This window comes from Taurulus bubalis (assembly GCF_910589615.1).
Source record: "Taurulus bubalis genome assembly, chromosome: 6".
Classification (NCBI taxonomy): domain Eukaryota; kingdom Metazoa; phylum Chordata; class Actinopteri; order Perciformes; family Cottidae; genus Taurulus; species Taurulus bubalis.
Window position 1 is genome coordinate 10,159,694 of NC_136594.1, and position 17,317 is coordinate 10,177,010.

Consider the following 17,317-nt stretch of genomic DNA (forward strand, 5'->3'; position numbering starts at 1 on the left):
TCAGAGGACTGCTTTGGCAAATGGAGCAATACATTGTACTAATAACTGATAATTTGTATGATTTTTATAGGGCTTTAAATGACAGAAAGAGTCAAATTACTATATAATTACAATGTTAAATGATTTGTGAAACAAATAATAATGTTTGGTGTTGTGCAAATTACAAAAACTGAAAATTAATCTTCCAAGCTATGAAGTTATAGTAAACATTGCAGCCATGTTTTATTCTTTAAAATGGATTTTTTTTTTTATCAGATTTTTTATTTTAGTGCTGCTACATTTATCAACAGCAGTGTTGTTTTCAGGCCGACCTCTCAGTAATTACAAGCTCCCTCCTCCTTTCTTCCCTCCTTTGCAGGCAGATGAATCCTGCAGGCAGATTTAAAGTTTTGGGTTTTAACCCCTTAATCACATGATCAGAGCACTCAGCCAATGGGAGAGCTCGGATCAGATTTCAGCCGAAGAGGAGAGAGGGTAATAAAAAAAGGAGGAAGAGAAAGAGGCAAGCACTAATCTGTCCTCATGGGTCAGTCCGCCGGTTTTGACAGCAACTTCGTTACACTCTCTCCTGCCGTGGATTATTTGTGTTGTCTTTTTGGAATATAACGATGGCCCCTTTTAAAGTGAAAGGGATTCCCACTGGGAAAAGTCCAAGAGTTTGTCCTGGAACAGAGTGAGAAGAGGAGGAGGGAGGAGAGAAGCAGTTTCCCCCTCTCATCTTTGCCTTTGCAGGCGTTTCTTCTGTGGGAGAATGGGGGCAGGAGCTCTGGCCATCTGTGTGAGTAGAAACTACAAAGCATGAGTTGGCTCAAAAACTTCAACCTGTGATGAAGGGCTAAAGAAAGCGTAACGGTACTCTGGTGTTCTGTGTCAGTGCGCACATTCTTTCATGATGGTGTTGGCTGTTCTAGTAGAAACAAATGGCTTTTTAACAATGTCAAGTAGGGACAAATCTCTCCTCCTCCGCAGTAAAAACAAGTGTTCCCTTCCCAAGTTAAACTTTGCTCACTAAATACCTGACTGCTGCGGATGAATACTTTTGCTTGTTCCTTGTCAAATAACGCAGCTTCCTTGTCAGCCAGCACTACTTTAAGTCTGCCATCCTTGTGAAACAGTGTAACAGTGCAGGGGAAAGAATAAGGACACATACACACTGTAAGCTTCTTGTTTCCTGTCCATACCTGTCATTTCTTCCTAGCAATGATTCACTGCCTCAATGAGGTCACTTTCCACAAAGTTTCCTAAATGGAACTAGTGTTTTTACAAGAACTAAACCTCTTTAAGGATCTACTTTTTGTGCTTTTTTTTAAAAAACAGACATGTCTCTAGCAGTAGTTTCTTGGAGTTGAGCAGCTGTTTCTTCTGGGGCTAGTGGTGCTTTAGCTACCAGTTGCTCCAACGACCACCCACAGTGGGAGAGAGGCAGAGAGGAGGGGGAGGGGGAGGGCACATGCTTGGGCTTGCTATCCACTTCATGAACAAATTTAAAGGCACAGGAGATTGCCTTGCCTGCTGGATGTTTTTGTGTGTTTAAAGTCTGAAAAAACTACTTTAACTACTCTACTATGAATGTTAGAAAGACTTATCAAGGGTATAGGAACAGTCATTAGCCTACAGAGTCTCTTTATAGTTCCTTGACAAGAGGTTTCTTTCTCACTGTTTGAAGTTGTAGTGTGAAAATATTTAGGGGAGGGGGAGAGGAAGAGGATTATTAGGCTAATCACAGCAGACTGTCCTGGTAAACAATAGAGGAAGATGGGTACCAACAGGAAGTGTTTCCTTTCATTCTTGACTGTTTTATTTCACTCCAGCTCTATATCTGTTTTTGTTGTAATGCCAGGAACACCTTTAAAAAAAAGAAGCAGGGAAAATTAACTGTAAACACCTCAATTCTGATTATCATCTACAGCACAGAGGGACAGCACTGAGGGAGCAGGGTGAGGTTTTGATATGCTTAGTACTTACAAAAGCACACGTATGTATTTTCGAGGGAACCTGCTCACAACCGGGGTTTTACATGTGGTCCAACACCTCAGCTCAGCTTTGGTATTAAGGTGGTAACAGAGATTACAAATACTCTCTGCAAATTGATTTAAATGAGTGTTTTGTAAGCAATTATGCAAAATGTAAAAAGAAAAAGCTCCAATGGTAAATCACTGAACCAGTCCTTCAGAAATTATTTATATAAATGTGGTTTTGTTGGAGCCTTGTGGTTTGTTTTGTCTTACCAAGAGTAATTTCTATGTTTATACTTTTGCAAGTTTTTCTTCTATCGTGTTGTGGATGTCCACTTTACTATTAAACCATTTCTTGCCATTCTTAATTCATCTTCTCTACATATGCGTTCAAGTGCAATATTTCCACACTTTGTAATTTAGAGAGAGAGAATAAGGCACGTGTGTGTGTGTGTGTGTGTGTGTGTGTGTGTGTGTGTGTGTGTGTGTGTGTGTGTGTGTGTGTGTGTGTGTGTGTGTGTGTGTGCATGAAGACAGATTTAGGGGACATCTGTTCAGTCCACAGTCAGACCTAGCTCAGACCGGCTTAACACCTGCATGAGTAGTAGTAGTAGTAGTAGTAGTAGTAGTAGTAGTAGTAGTACTACTATTAACACATTTCCCCCTGAGGATGAATAAAGTATATATCTATCTATCTATCTATTTGAGCCAGTTTGTAGACCTGAAAGGCTCAACCATTGCTCCTTAATCTGTGCTGTGGTTTTATTACTAACAATGAATTGTTACATATTTACAGTTTACTATGACACTGTATAATTTTTAAATCTACAGTTATATATACATTTTTAAAAAGTGCCTACACCATCATTAAAGCTGTGTTATCAATCTTCTACGTCATAAAGAAGAATCAGATTTAAAAGTTAGATGCACCGATTCATCTTTCTCCGTCCAAACAGTTACAAATGTTAAAATGATTATGAACTTGCTGTGCTTGACACAATTCCTACTTTCTTATTTATACTTACCCAAACGTCTTGTTTATACAGACTTCTACCATCCTCCAACACCTGAAGACCTAACCAGTCTATTGCTATTATTATTAAAATACAGCATGTCAGTGCTGTTTAGCGCATAAGTAGTATCACCTATCAGGTAGAAATCCAAGCGTCAGAATTCAAGTGTACTTAATAACCATTTCACATTCATTGAGAAGATACAATTGGCCTATTTGTATGCACCTGTTACAAAGGAGTGGATGATTGAACACCATTTAACACATTTTCTGTACAAGCTTGTCAGACACCCGTAGTATTAACGCTACCAGAGCATCTGCCATGCACAACATCTTGTCTCCCTGGTTATCTTAGCACCATCTTTGAGGTGGGTTTTTAATCAGCTGATCTGTGTGTGACACACGCTTGTATCCATTATGTCTAATCAATTGGCCCCATGGGAAATATATTTAGTGGTGCTTCCTCTTCAACAACCACTTCTACCTTCCCTACATCGTTAAATCCTACTGTGCCACTGTGGACCTCATTGTGACAAAATCATAGCCAGGGCCTCTCATTTCAATGTGTGGGTCAGTTCACCCGTTTGAAGCGGTGAACTCTGGGACAAGTATGTCACATGGTGCAGTCGTAGCTATGGATACAAGTTAAACTGTGTCATTCCGATGTGCAGAAAGTCTTTTCCTCGTCGCTGAGTGTCCGAATTCTGGTTCTGGTTTGTGTGTCTTAACTGTCTTGGTTCTAGTGCTAATTAAACAAAGGCAGAAAGGGATTATGCTGAAGTTAAAAGTGCATTAAGTGATTAATTAATCATTAATCCTTACCACGGTTCTTTCTAATGTTGGATTGTTAAAGGTAGACGGTGTGTTTATACCCACCAGAGACAATACGAGTGTGAGTTGTAGTCTGTGCATCCATACACAGCAATATACAGCATGTGGCACTGTTTGCCTTGATGAGTTATGAGATAAGAAATTCTTAACAGCTGGTGAATTAACACTAAATACATGCTTTGGCTCTGGTTTACAAGGTCTGTCTACTATGGGGAATGGGTTCAAATGGAGCACATTAAAGCACAGCAGTGGTGGAAAGTAGCTATGTACATTGACTCAACTACTGCACTTTAGTGACATTTTTACGATACTTGTACTTATTTCAGTATATACAATTCATCCGCTACGTTTTAGTTACTTTTTACTCCAATGCATTAAAACGTGACAACAACGTGTAATAGTTACATTAGAAAACTATATTATTAATTTATAAAATGTAATGTATTATCTAACAGTACGTAAAGTGTTCAAATCAGCTTCACCTCAACCAGCTACTACATTAATAAAAATGTGTACAATAACAACAATCCAATAAAGTAATTACAATATAATTACATAACATATAACATACAGGCGTAATTTTCTGCATGCAAGTAGTAGGAGTCATTTTACTGAGTACAATATGCTTTGAATACTTCCTTACTTTTACTTAAGTAAAGGATCTGAATACTTCTTCCACCACTGATCTTTCTGTTCAAACAAGGAATGTTTTCTCAGTATAAATTGGTCTCATAATCCTTCCAGCTCTCAACACACTCTGCGCACTATCCATTCAAATTATTTTCATGGATAGTGCAGATGGCCATCAGCTATATGTGTGCGCATACAGTTTGCCTATTTGTGCAGGTGTGTGTGACACTCTGACAATACCTTTGACCAAAGGTGTTGCGTGGTAACCTGATATTTGTCGTAGCAACATATGGTCGGCCGGCCCTCCCTTTTCATCCCAGCTCTAAGAACACTCTGTCCTCTAAGTGCATGACAGTATGACAGTGCATGTACGGACTCCACAGGGACGCACTGTGCACGCATCACCATCGCTATACACACACACACACACACACACACACACACACACACACACACACACACACACACACACACACACACACACACACACACCTTTTAGTTTATGGAGCAGATATAGCCTCCCTCCTCCAGGACAGGTATCTATCTCTGTGGTATCTGAGCTGATGCAGGCTCCATTGATGCACTCTGAGCTCATAGCATCAGTGGCTGACTGCTGCTTTCTGCTCTAATCTCTGCAGCACAGCAAGACAGCGGCGCAGGTTAAAGAAGACATGAAGAAGATGGTCCAGATACCCAGACTGCGACCCATGATGGGGACAGCCAAGTACACCAAGTTGTTTGGAGTGTCTCTGTTTGAGCTGCAGGAGAAGGGTCTGATGGAGGACGGTGTGCCTCTGGTGTTCAGGAGGATGGTTGAGCATCTCCGTAAGCATGGTAAGGAAAAAAAACAATGGAATAGAAGAGAGCGAAATATGTAGTGTAATGCTTGATCATCAAAATCATGAGCTTTTTTGTTTTTGATGAGTAGGCGCATTAAGTGCCACATTCTGAATTTCACAGATAAAATATATAATAGAAATGTATAAAGACATATTATCAGTTTGAGAAGTAGTGACTTCCTCCAAATAAGTCAATATTTTAGGAATCTAGCACATTTTAAACTATGAACAGATCTCACAAGTACCCTGATATAAATGCAGAGGATGTATTCCCATTTTCAGTTCCAGCTATGCAATAATCAGAGAGATCATATCAACCATCCCACGCAAACACAAACACAGAAAAAGGAGATGTCAACCAAAATACAAAGTGGTTCTCTTAGACGGATTAAACAGAGTGGAAAAATGCTCAGCAAATTTCATAGAAAGAGAAAATAGGACCCAATGCGATACTGAAGAACAACACATTTGAGATCTAAAGAAAAAAGACAGCGCAATACTTAAAATTACAATATTATCAATACCATCAAGAGAATCAATGTCATGAATGTGCTTTCAGCCTAGATGAAAATAATAAAAGGTAAACAAATAAAAGATGCAGACTTGATGCTCAGTATGATGAATTGCATTGCTGACTGGTTAGGTGTAAAAAATATATAGAAAAATCTAATATTGTCGACCCAAAATAGTAAGGTATACATCATCTGAAGCTTAAAAAGCTTAAACTTGAAAACACACTGGATTGGTACTTGGTGTTGACCTACTTTATCATATTCCGTAGTTCTTCAGTTTGACCACTAGATGTCAGTACAAGGAAGAGGAGCTTCTTCCTCATGGCGACTGAAACTACAGGCCTCTTGTTTTATGACGTTTGACTTAACCTGTAATAACTCAGCCATGGAAAAATACTTTAATAAGGGCTGACTGCTTTATTATAAAACAGTAAAACAGCTCTCTGGGTTAGGCTCAGTGACTCTTTCAGTCAAATTTACAAATATATGAACTCGAGTAGTTTAAATCACCATTCAATTGGCACCTTGACTACTGGTTGATTTTCTTTTTTCATATCAGCATTCTTTACACACACACATAGGTAAAGTATTTTGATTCCACCAGCTCAGGGAAAGAGCGCATTTCCTCTGCACCCTCCGTGTGCTTTTAATTTGCCAGCGCAATTCCACAATTGATACTCATTCAATACAAATACAAATAGGTTATAAAGTCTAATTCAGTGTATGCATGGTCTTACCTTTACTTGTAAATGAAGTCCATTCGTTTATCCTTCTGGACAAAAATCTCCGTGACTTTGTTGTAAAAGTCCTCCTGATCTTCTTTTAGTTTTAAAAGTGTAGAAGAAGAGCAACGGCAAAACAAGCATAACCCACGGGCTCTCCCCCCTTCATTGAGGCGGATGTACTGTTGGCCTCCCCTCTGCTTTTTCACTGCGGTTTTATGTCAATCAGCAAGACTAAATACACATACCTACATACTGTTCTACACATACAGTATTTGACATAACTATTCTATGGAAAGAAAAGACATATAATAAAAGTGTCTACAAATAATACAGTGGTGACAAACAATGAGAAAGCAAAAGGAATGCACTCAATGATTTTGATTATAAAAATGCTTGAATTGATTGGAATCATACAGAAATTACATTTATTGGACAGCTCAGTAGAGAAATATGATAATATTATATATATGTATATATATATACATATATATACATATATATATATATGTATATATATGTATATATATAATATATGTATATATATATTATTTTAGCCTTTTGTGGAAAACATGAAATAATACCAACATTTGAGAGACAGCTAATTTAATTTCACCCCTAGTTAGCTCTCTTTTTGAATAGTTGATAGCTAGGCTGTCTCTTAATGGCATGAGTTCCTGTATGTTTCTCTGATTTCCCTCCAGCCTTGCATCAGGAGGGTCTGTTCAGAGTGAATGGGAATGTTCGTGCTGTGGAAACCCTGAAACAGCGGCTGGAGAGTGGAGAGGATGTGGACCTTCTCTCTGAATCTGATTCATGTACGGTGGCCAGCTTGCTCAAACGGTACCTGAGGGACCTGCCAATGGGTCTGGTAGACTCCACAGTCCAACAGGCACTGATACAGAACCACCAAGGTAACAGAAAGTAGTTGTTGCTGCTCTAATTCTGTCTTATGTGCCTCTTTGTTGTCTATAATGATATTACCAGCTCAAGCTAATTAGTTTTTACACGTTTAAACATCATGTGATGCCTTTTCGGAACAACTTCCCAAATCTACATAGTGACATTTATACCCCTCACAAGTGCAGTAAATATCTGGGTCATGACTCTGATTGGATGATGAGCAAAGTTATCTTTAACTGCTGGACTGTACTATTAGTACTGCAGTCATCTGCATCAGGCAGGGGATATAAAGGCACTGCAGAGTTAAGTGTGCGTGTGTGTGTGTGTGGGTGTGAGAGAGAGAGAGAGTGGCACAGAGAGTATAGTATGTATAGTATGTGACTATAAGATTGATGGACCTGATATTTCTGGCAATAATCTTGGAGGTCATAAAAGGTCAAGTGAGTGATTTGTGACAGGTGAAGTGTCTGCTCACTCTCTGCTCTCTTCCATCACTGGGTTTAATCTATTTAATGGGAGGAGAGCCCACATTTCAGCTGCAGTATTCATATTCCATCACAGGCCCCATGAATATCGGCCTATTTTTCAGGGCCTTTGGCCAAATGCTGCATTATATAACATCTCTTTGGTGCAAGACTTGGCCATAACTAGTGACTGAAATTATTTGACTGTACTTTTTGAAATCAGTTTGGCCTCCTTGCCAGTATTTGACAAACCTAAAAAATATGATAAATGTCTTATGGCAGATGAAGTTGCAGATTTAACAGCTGTATGATAAAATACATTCACATAGATTGACCAATACATGAATTAAATAAGTTAACCAACATTCGATCAAGCTTCATACCACTATTCAGTTACTATTTTGATAATCAATTACTATTTTTTGTGTAATTTATCTAGTTAAAATTGCAAACATTTCCTGCTGCTCAATGTGAGGATTCTTACATTTTTAAATGAAAAAAATGCAAATTGAATACCCGTGAGGGTTAAAATCAATCAGTTATAGACGTCACATTGAACTCTGGGAATCGTGATGATAGTTGTCATTATTTTTGGGGTATTTCATATCTCAAAGGATTTACCAGTTTATGACTTTCCAGTTAATTGACAAAAACTATTGACAGATGAACTGATAGTGAAAATAATCATTTTGTTACAGTTCTAACTGGTTTCTATTCTCCCTTTTGGCTTCTAAGAAAACTGTATTTATTAACAGCTTTCTTATAGTGTATGACTTTTATCTGGCATAATAAAATTATTATAATATTCTCAAAGGGCAGGTCAGGATTTCCAAAGTCCAGATTCCGGATCGGTTTCCCCACATAACAATATCTCACATGTTGTAACAGATTATGTTTCCCTTAGCCAGTATTTTGGTATCAGTATTTATTTATTCCCATAAATTCTGTGGGGCTGTTGGAAATATTAGGAATGCATAAATGCACACTTTTGCAGCTGAATGTTTATATTTTGAGGCCTGCGTACGAAGACACGACAGTAACACACTGATCAGTTAGTCTGAGGTGCGGCAATTAATGTGTAGAACTATTATTTATTAGATCAATATAATAAAAAATAAAGGATGACTAAATAATGCATAAATACACACACAGTGTACATTTATTAATGAACCGAGCATGCTCCGTTTACTGCTTTAGTAGGCGGTAGTTGATTAAAACAAATTAATTTAATCAGAATCAGAATCAGAAACCGTTTATTTGCCAGGAATGTTTACACAAACGAGGAATTTTTCTAGCCGGAAGGTGCATACATTAGACACGAGACAAACAACAATCAACAATCAACGACAACAGTAGTCAACCATAAAATATCGTCACAATATTAATATTGAGGTATTTGGTCACAATATTGTGATATTTGATTTCCTCCATGTAGCCGAGCCCTAGTTTGTAGCCATATCTTGATAATTACTTTTAATGCACACATTTTGGTCCACCATTTTTCTCTGCATTTTCCCTCAAAGTACGATATCATGGTTGATACATAACGGTGTCATGTTTTGGTTTGTTTTTAGTTGAAGTAAAATAGATAGCACACATGCTACCTTTTATTTCCAGTGTAATCTCTTTGGCACACAAAAACATTAAAACAAAAGTGTGCAGTTTCTCAGCTTAAATTCAATGAATTTGTTCTGTCTTTATGTCCCTCACATTGCTGTCATTCTCTGCAGTGATTGTCTGGCTTTACGTTGGTGTATCTGTTAATGTGCATTCTCTTTGTTTAAGTGGTCTCTACATATGTGTAATTGCTTGATGTTTTTTATTTTTTCCATCGCTCAATGTGTGTTTTGTCAAAAAAAAAAAAGAGCAAGTACTTTGCATACTTGTGCCCACACATCAGAACTTCACTCAGCGGCAACAAGAGTAGTTGTGATCGCTCTAAGCATTATTCCCCTCATCACGCTCTATTTACTCAGACAGACGGACACACATTCTTGCTTTCATATACATGCACACACACACGTAGGCGCACGTAGGCGCACGCGCGCTTGCGTCACTCATTCATTCGGGATCAGAAGCCATATCCGTTTATCCAACTCTGACCTAATTATGTGTCCGGAGTAATAGCATCAACATACTTTCAGGCTTTTTGCTCTAATGCTCACGTATTTACCACAACTGAAGATTAGACGTTACAGAGAGCAGGTGGATGGAGCTATCACTGCCTGCTGGAGACCAGCTGGAAACCTATTTACTAAACTGAGGATGTCTGTCTATGTTTTACACTTTCCTGCTCCAAAGTCAATCAAGTGGGTTGTGTCACTCATCATTTGATTCTTGGTCATTTGATTGTGCGCAAAAAAGACTTCAGCAGAATGTTGACAAATGGCTGCTTCATGTACTGCCTTACTGTGAGAATGTTGAAGCCAGAAGTTTCACTTTTTCTGAACAGAATAAACAAGAGTGACTATAAAAAATATACTGGAGCAGGATCCCATCCTTTGACCTTTTCTGACATCTGCTTGTGTGCCCACAGAGTGCGGTGATGATGTGTCTTGGTCAGATATGAGAGACCTGCTCCAGCAGCTCCCAGACGTCCACCACAGCCTCCTCTGCTACCTCTGCCACTTCCTCACCCTGGTGGAGGGCAACCACAAAGAGAACCGTATGACCGCCCTCAACCTCGCCACTGTGTTTGGACCCAGTGTCTTCCAGTGAGTTGAACCTGTTTTTAGGGTTGATGTGGGCAAGGTGTCAAAATAAACATCCATGGACCAATCTCACCGTCACTCCCCTCTTTTGGCCTTGTATCATATATGTATACATACAATGTTTGTAACAAAGTACTTACATGTATTGACAATGGTTTTATTGAAGCTTCAATGACTTTCCACATGCATTAAGTGATATTTTAGCCTTTTGGGGCTCCACAGTAAACACAACATTGACAGATTATCAATCCTATGATATGTTGATACTATATCAACATATCATAGGATTGATAATGTTAGAATGAACATGTTAGAAAACACATGCCTATAAACAGATACAGAGCTGTCTGTCTGCCATGTGGTGCTGAGCATGTGGAGTACAGTCAGTTTATCATAGAAAATATATAGAATATCTTATCTTATCAGAAAACTGCTGCCTGCTGTTGCAAATGAGGTTGATGAGAGTGACAGGCCTAAGAACATATCTGACATTCCTGAAGGTTTTGGCAAGTTTGGTGTTTTTACTGTGACCTTTACAAAACATGTTTGTTGCAGTCTTTAAATAACTTCCAGGAAAAACAAGTAGGCAGACAGTCATGGGAGCTAAAGCTGAGTGATTCAATCACCTTTCCCCTATTTCTGTTTAGTGAGTCAGATATTAAACATTGGTGTCATATGTCAGAGCAGTAGGATGGGTAGAATGATTAAAATATTAAAACATGCAATACATATTGAGTGAGATAGAGAACCAGAAAACAATGGCAAATGTATTCTTAAAAACACACATGAGTCTGAAAGCATGAACATAAAAATTAGAATACATATTGAGAACATGGCTGCTGAAAATCCTCTAATTACTGGTCTATGTATATAGCGTTTGGCCAGCAGGTGGTGCTGTAGCTTATTTAAAATAAGATTACTGTAAAAGTTTGCTAGTGACGCTTACTTGTTGCTCATAAATGGCAATAAATTATCCTTCAATCCATGAATGCACTTTTTTATATTTTGTCAGACACCTGTATTTAAACTACTGCATCAGATAGACATGTATATAAGAAACCATTCCATGGTGTCATTATGTTTTCAACTGTTGCATCAGTCGCATCATATGCCTCCATGCAGCTGCTGAAATAAGTGCCTCTGTTTTCACTGGTCTATTTATGACAGGCTTACCGGGCAGCGAGTTTCAAATCATACTCATATATTTTTACCGTCACCTTCTAGTGGGCATCTTCCAGTAATAAAGTGGGGTTCAGGCCTGAGAACCGAGCATGGTAGGAAAAGAGAAGAAGAAACTGGATTGTCCTTCATACTGTACAAGCTGTTCTCTTTATCAGAGGCTTTACTTGTACGTGTGTGTGTGTGTGTGTGTGTGTTTAAATCTCAAACAGCTGTTCCGTAGTGTCACACATCATAATCACTAGGACGGCTGAATTATTATTATCTTCATTAATCAAGAAGATTAGCTAAAGACTAACGTTGAACTTGAATTTTTTCAATGCTGTAAAATAAGAAGGAACAAAACAGCATTTACAGCTGCTGCCATGTTTAAAAAAATGTGATAAAATCTCATCAGTTTGATTTAATTTTTGTTTTTCGTTTCCTGTCCCTCTCTTCCAGCGTGGCCCCTGGATACGAAGCAATGAAGGACCAAAATACCTGTAACAAGATAATGTTCAAATTCGTCCAGAACTACAGCAATATATTCGAGATCGCCAGAAGCGGAGAAGGCTGCACAGAAGAACTGCCAACCCTTTTTATTGTCAAGGTGTTGTAAACTCGCAGGGACACCAGATGCTCATGTTTATATGAAATAGATCTGTGATGGTGGTCAGTACAATGCAGTGCAGCTGAACAAATAACTGCGTGTCACCTGTTGTGCCAATGCACTTTCAACAGTATGAGTTCCTCTGGACCGTGACCTCGCCTCGGCCCATCCACCCAGAAGCGTGATAGTTTATAAATATAGAACGGGCATGCATAATGCCAAGTTCAAATTGATCTTATATCACAGCCACGCAGGATCGACTCCTCCTCGGGTGGCTGGTTTGAGTCTCTGCTTGTTGATTTATATTTGCTGCTTCGATGGCTGATGTCTTCATTGATCGGTTTTCCTGGCGGCATCTTGCTGCTGCATCTGTGGCTATCTGAGGAAACAGTGGCTGCGAGAAACAAACCAAGCACAACACAGCAGCAAACCAGTTTAAAGTGATTTAAGTCAAGCGATCGCAGATTCGTTTCATATAATAATTTAATTGTTAAATGTCTCTCAAAATTCCACATCCCTAAACTTGAAATACATGCTTCGTGTGACTCATCACACAAAATACAATTCTAGTGGGGATTTAATGAATCTTGAATTTATGTAATCCTTTATTCTTATTTTTCTAAAGTAGTCAAAATGAAATGTATCAGGATGAAATACTGACTTAGCCTATACAATATCCATCAATATAGAATCCCTTGACAAATGATCAACGTGACGTCAGTGTGTCTTTGGCGGTATTTACTGCCCTGTAAAAAGATTTCACCCGAACCTTCACCCATAGTGACCTCATGTGAACATAAAGAAAACAAGCAAGGTCAGCACAGAAAGGGCAGATAATCAAAGTTGTGTGCTTAATGCCACTGACCAACTCAGCTAGTATGGCATATTTGATATCTTCACAGTAAACTGAAGTTTGCCCAGATCCACTAAAGGAGGCAATATTACTGCTCCAAAAGCTGCAGTATGAATATCTTTTAAAATATCACATCACAAATTTAACGGCAAAACCTTTAACGGCACTTTTGGAAAGAACTCCTTCACTGTCTATAGGGAACGTCTGATCGTTGATTGACGACGGTTATTGGCATGCAGTGTGACGTGGGCCACCTGATACCAGTCGGATTTAGCTCCCTGTGTCTGGCCTCCCCTCCCTTCTCTTAGGGTACCTCTCCGCAGCCACATGAAACCCTGCTGACCTGTGGGAAACCCTTCAGTCAGAATGAGATTGTCTTACACACAAACATGCGCACATAAACACTAACACATATGCACAGACACACACTTAGGCCCCTTGGCTGCTGACGTTCCTACGCAGCACACGTGTTGGAGGTGTGCATGCAGGTGTTTATGAGTGTACGTGAGATGTGTGCAGATCGTCAACTTGTGAAAATCTATTCTGAACCCTGTTGTTAAGGCTCAAAGAAGAAAAGCAAAAGTACACGTATCCAGTACAAAAGTACACATACCCAAAAGTACACATAACCAGGAGTTTTAATAAATGAGGCCCTTAAGACATAGTTCATAGCTGCTGTAGAGATACAGCTACAGTTAGAACAATAAGAAGTGAAGAACCAATGTCCTCTGTTAAGCATGACCTGTTGCTTATGTATGAATGTACACTATGATGTGCATTACAACTGTGACTTCTTTTGACCTCCTTCTGGTCCCAGGAGGTGGACATGACGGATTCAGACACAAGGAAGTCACCCAGTCACCTCAACGCAAACCCACCGACGCCAATTCCCAGAACGAAGGTGTGTGACTTCACAGCAGCACGCCTGTATGTGTGCGTCTTTGTTTATACATTTATGCTCCTCAGTGTACCTGATATGGAAGTCTTTATCTGTCTGCTGTGAAATGCAGTGTTGATGTTGATGCATGACCCCTTCAAATTCCCTGACACAGCCTCTTTTAACACCAGCCATGTGATCTGTGTGACGTGATCAACATAACACAGCCATGTTTTGGAAAAGTGGTTTTCCAGCACGAAAGCCATTTCTGCGTGCGTCTGTTTAGGTTTCTGTGAGCTTTAAAGATGTTATCAGTGTCAGCTGACTTGTGCATACTGCCTACAATGGTAATCAGGTCATGTCAGTGTTTAAATTACACAACTGAGATTACTGATTGGTTATCATTTCTTCTCAGGCTAGGAGTCTTTAGACATCACCAGAGTATTTGTATTTTTTGTGGAGCATTTACTGTAGCAAGAAAAAACTGCACTGTACCAAGAAAAAATAGTAATTGCTTTAGGTAATATTAATTCACGGTTATCATTTTATTACATCCAACAAATGAATTAGTATTATCTTGCCCAGTAAAAAAAAAAAAAATGCTATCAGTTGTCTTAGTAAATGCCTATTTAACTGTTTATGTACTGCACTTTAAATCATAATATCTTTATTTTGCATTTTCTCTCAATACATGTTTTAAGAGAGGACAAAAAAAAACTCCACAAGATGCAGAACTTCTGAACAAATCCTCCAGTAATGTTCTTCAGGCGAAGCAGAGGAAAAATAAGGTACAGAAAAGAACAGTGTGTTCCTGTCATTAAGTTCTGTTATTAATTGTTCTTGTTTAAGAGGTTTGGCCTCATGGTTTACTACAGTCTATTTGTCACTCTTTCAATACATACTTCCTGCTTTCTTATCTGCTGCATTGCCTTGGTGCTGATTAGCCTCAGGTCATCTCTCAGACAGCCTCTGATGCATGTGGCCTCACTGCTTGGTCACATGATGGGGTTTGATAAAGGTAATCAGCTGTAGGAAAAAAACACACACTTATTTGCAGTGAGAGACCAACATGGGATACGGTGTGCCATTCCAACTGTGATGTAGTATTATTACACATGAACCCTGCCACAAAAGCTGCATTTGGTCATGAATTTTATTAGAAATGTCCTGTTTGTGTACATGTAGTAGAGCTCTGGCATCATTTATTTGATCAAGGTCAATATGTGTACACGTTCATATTTGTATATGTAATCAAATGAGAGGCTTCAGTTTAACAACAAAGACGGACTCGCTGTGTTTAAAAAAAATGTTTTATTCGGTTTGAAACAAAGATGATATCCAATATATCATACATGTGATGCAGATATCAAGACCAGTGTCACTGTCGAGATAAAAGAAATGGCAGCAAGATAAGCTCAGGAGGGTAAAACATGTTTACTTTCACCAGTAGTTCATGAAAAGTCTTCTACTTTGAGCAAGTAACTTAAGCTTCAGAATAGTTTTAAATGCCTGAAGGTACTCAACCTTACATAAGAAGGTGTACAGTAACAAGTACAGTAAAAAGGAAACTGGATCCACAAAAATATAGACTGCTCTCAAACGACATACATTGGGATTTATGCCTGTAAGAAAGCACTGACAACATTAAGTTATCATATAAGTGAAACACAGTGCTTAATCTAGTAAAAATACACAGTGTCCACAAGAGAAAATGTAAAAAGAGTGAATATTTAACAGAGCCCAACACTAATTCAATTCAGTACTTACTTAAAGTAATAATTACATTAGATTAATTTTATTTGTATAGTGCTTTAAAAGGTACTCAAAGGCACTTTCCAGGGTGAAAAACAAAATAATAGAAACAATAACAATGTAAACAAGATTACATAACAGTAAGAAACTAAACAAAAATATATTTAACCAGCATCATAGGTTAAAAGCAGATTTAAATCAATGAGTTTTAAGTGCAGTTTTGAAAGTGGAGAGTGACAGAGAATGTCTGAGGTGCTGGAGGAGAGAGTTCCAGAGGGAGGGGGCAGCAATGGAGAAGGCCCTGTGGATGCTTGGACAGAGTAGAGGGGGGTAAGGAGGTTGTCGTCGGCGGATCTAAGGTTGGAGTGTGTTGGTGCAGGAGGTCAGAAAGGAATGAAGGGGCAATGTTGTGAAGGGCTTTGTAGGTGATGAGGAGAATCTTGAGCTGGATTCTTTGCAGTACGAGGAGCCAGTGGAGGTTTTGAAGGACTGGGGTCATGTGCTCTCTGGTGCCGGAGTGGGAGAGCAGACGGGCAGCTGAGTTCTGGTTGTATTGTAGTTTGCTGATGGTTTTGGTGGATGTGCCGTACAGGATGCTGTTGCAGTGGTCCAGTCGAGAGGTGATGAAGGCGTGGATGAGTGTTTCAGCAGCTGAAGAGGAGAGCGAGGGGCGTAGACGCGCAATTTTAAAAGTTATAGGCTTTGTTTCCTGATTTGGGGCCGATGATGAGGATTTCAGATTTGTCGCTGTTGAGTTTGAGGATGTTGACTTGCATCCAGGTCTTTATATCTGTGAGGCAGTTGGTGATGGTGGAGTGGGTTGTGGGGGTGATGGAAACAGAGGAGCCATGGGGGAGCAAGTAAAAGATGAAGAGGAGGCGACCGAGTACCCTAGTTTGATCCCCGGCTTCGCTAGCCCACTTTGATGTGCCCTTGGGCAAGGCCTTTAACCCCAAAATGAAGCCGTGCCTACGGTGTATGAATGTATGTGTGAATGTTAGTTACTCCTGATTGGAAGGTGGCACTTTAGCCCCTCCCATCGGTGTATGAATGGGGTGTGAATGGGTGAACGATGACAGATGGAAGACTAGAAAAGAGCAAGTACTGGAACATTTACCATTTACTAAAGATACAGTTACAAGTCTTGACATGATTGCCACTCACACATCCCATCAGACCTAAAGCATGTTTGATACTGTGGGAATGCAAGACAAAAGGGGACTAAGTCAGTATTTATCAGCCTCAGGCCAACAAACAAACACACCCACACACTTCAATTAGAGAGCCCTAAGCATGCCTGTTGTAACTGTTTGATTTATGATGGGGATTTGTGTTTTATTGTCCATATAGAGTAGTTTATATCCATAGATGAGCTTTGGACTCTAAAAGGGGCAGAGTTATTACTGGCAGAGTATTATTAATGCCTTGTTGTTGAATAAATACACCATTGCAAAAAAGCTTTCTGTTGTTATGGTATGACCAAAAGGC

At 39.2% G+C, this 17,317-nt stretch overlaps 1 protein-coding gene across 1 annotated transcript in view; it reads left to right on the forward strand.

Moving 5' to 3' along the window:
- Positions 1-751: 751 nt before the first annotated feature.
- The window catches only part of fam13a (family with sequence similarity 13 member A), a gene marked incomplete at its 5' end in the record, with an annotated part of 51,146 nt that continues 34,580 nt past the window's right edge, over positions 752-17,317 (forward strand). Inside the window, 6 exons of the mRNA XM_079219985.1 lie at positions 752-778; positions 5,067-5,262; positions 7,206-7,415; positions 10,405-10,582; positions 12,200-12,347; positions 14,018-14,101. Of these exons, the coding sequence (XP_079076111.1) occupies positions 752-778; positions 5,067-5,262; positions 7,206-7,415; positions 10,405-10,582; positions 12,200-12,347; positions 14,018-14,101 (843 nt within the window). The remainder of the gene's footprint in view (positions 779-5,066; positions 5,263-7,205; positions 7,416-10,404; positions 10,583-12,199; positions 12,348-14,017; positions 14,102-17,317) is intronic.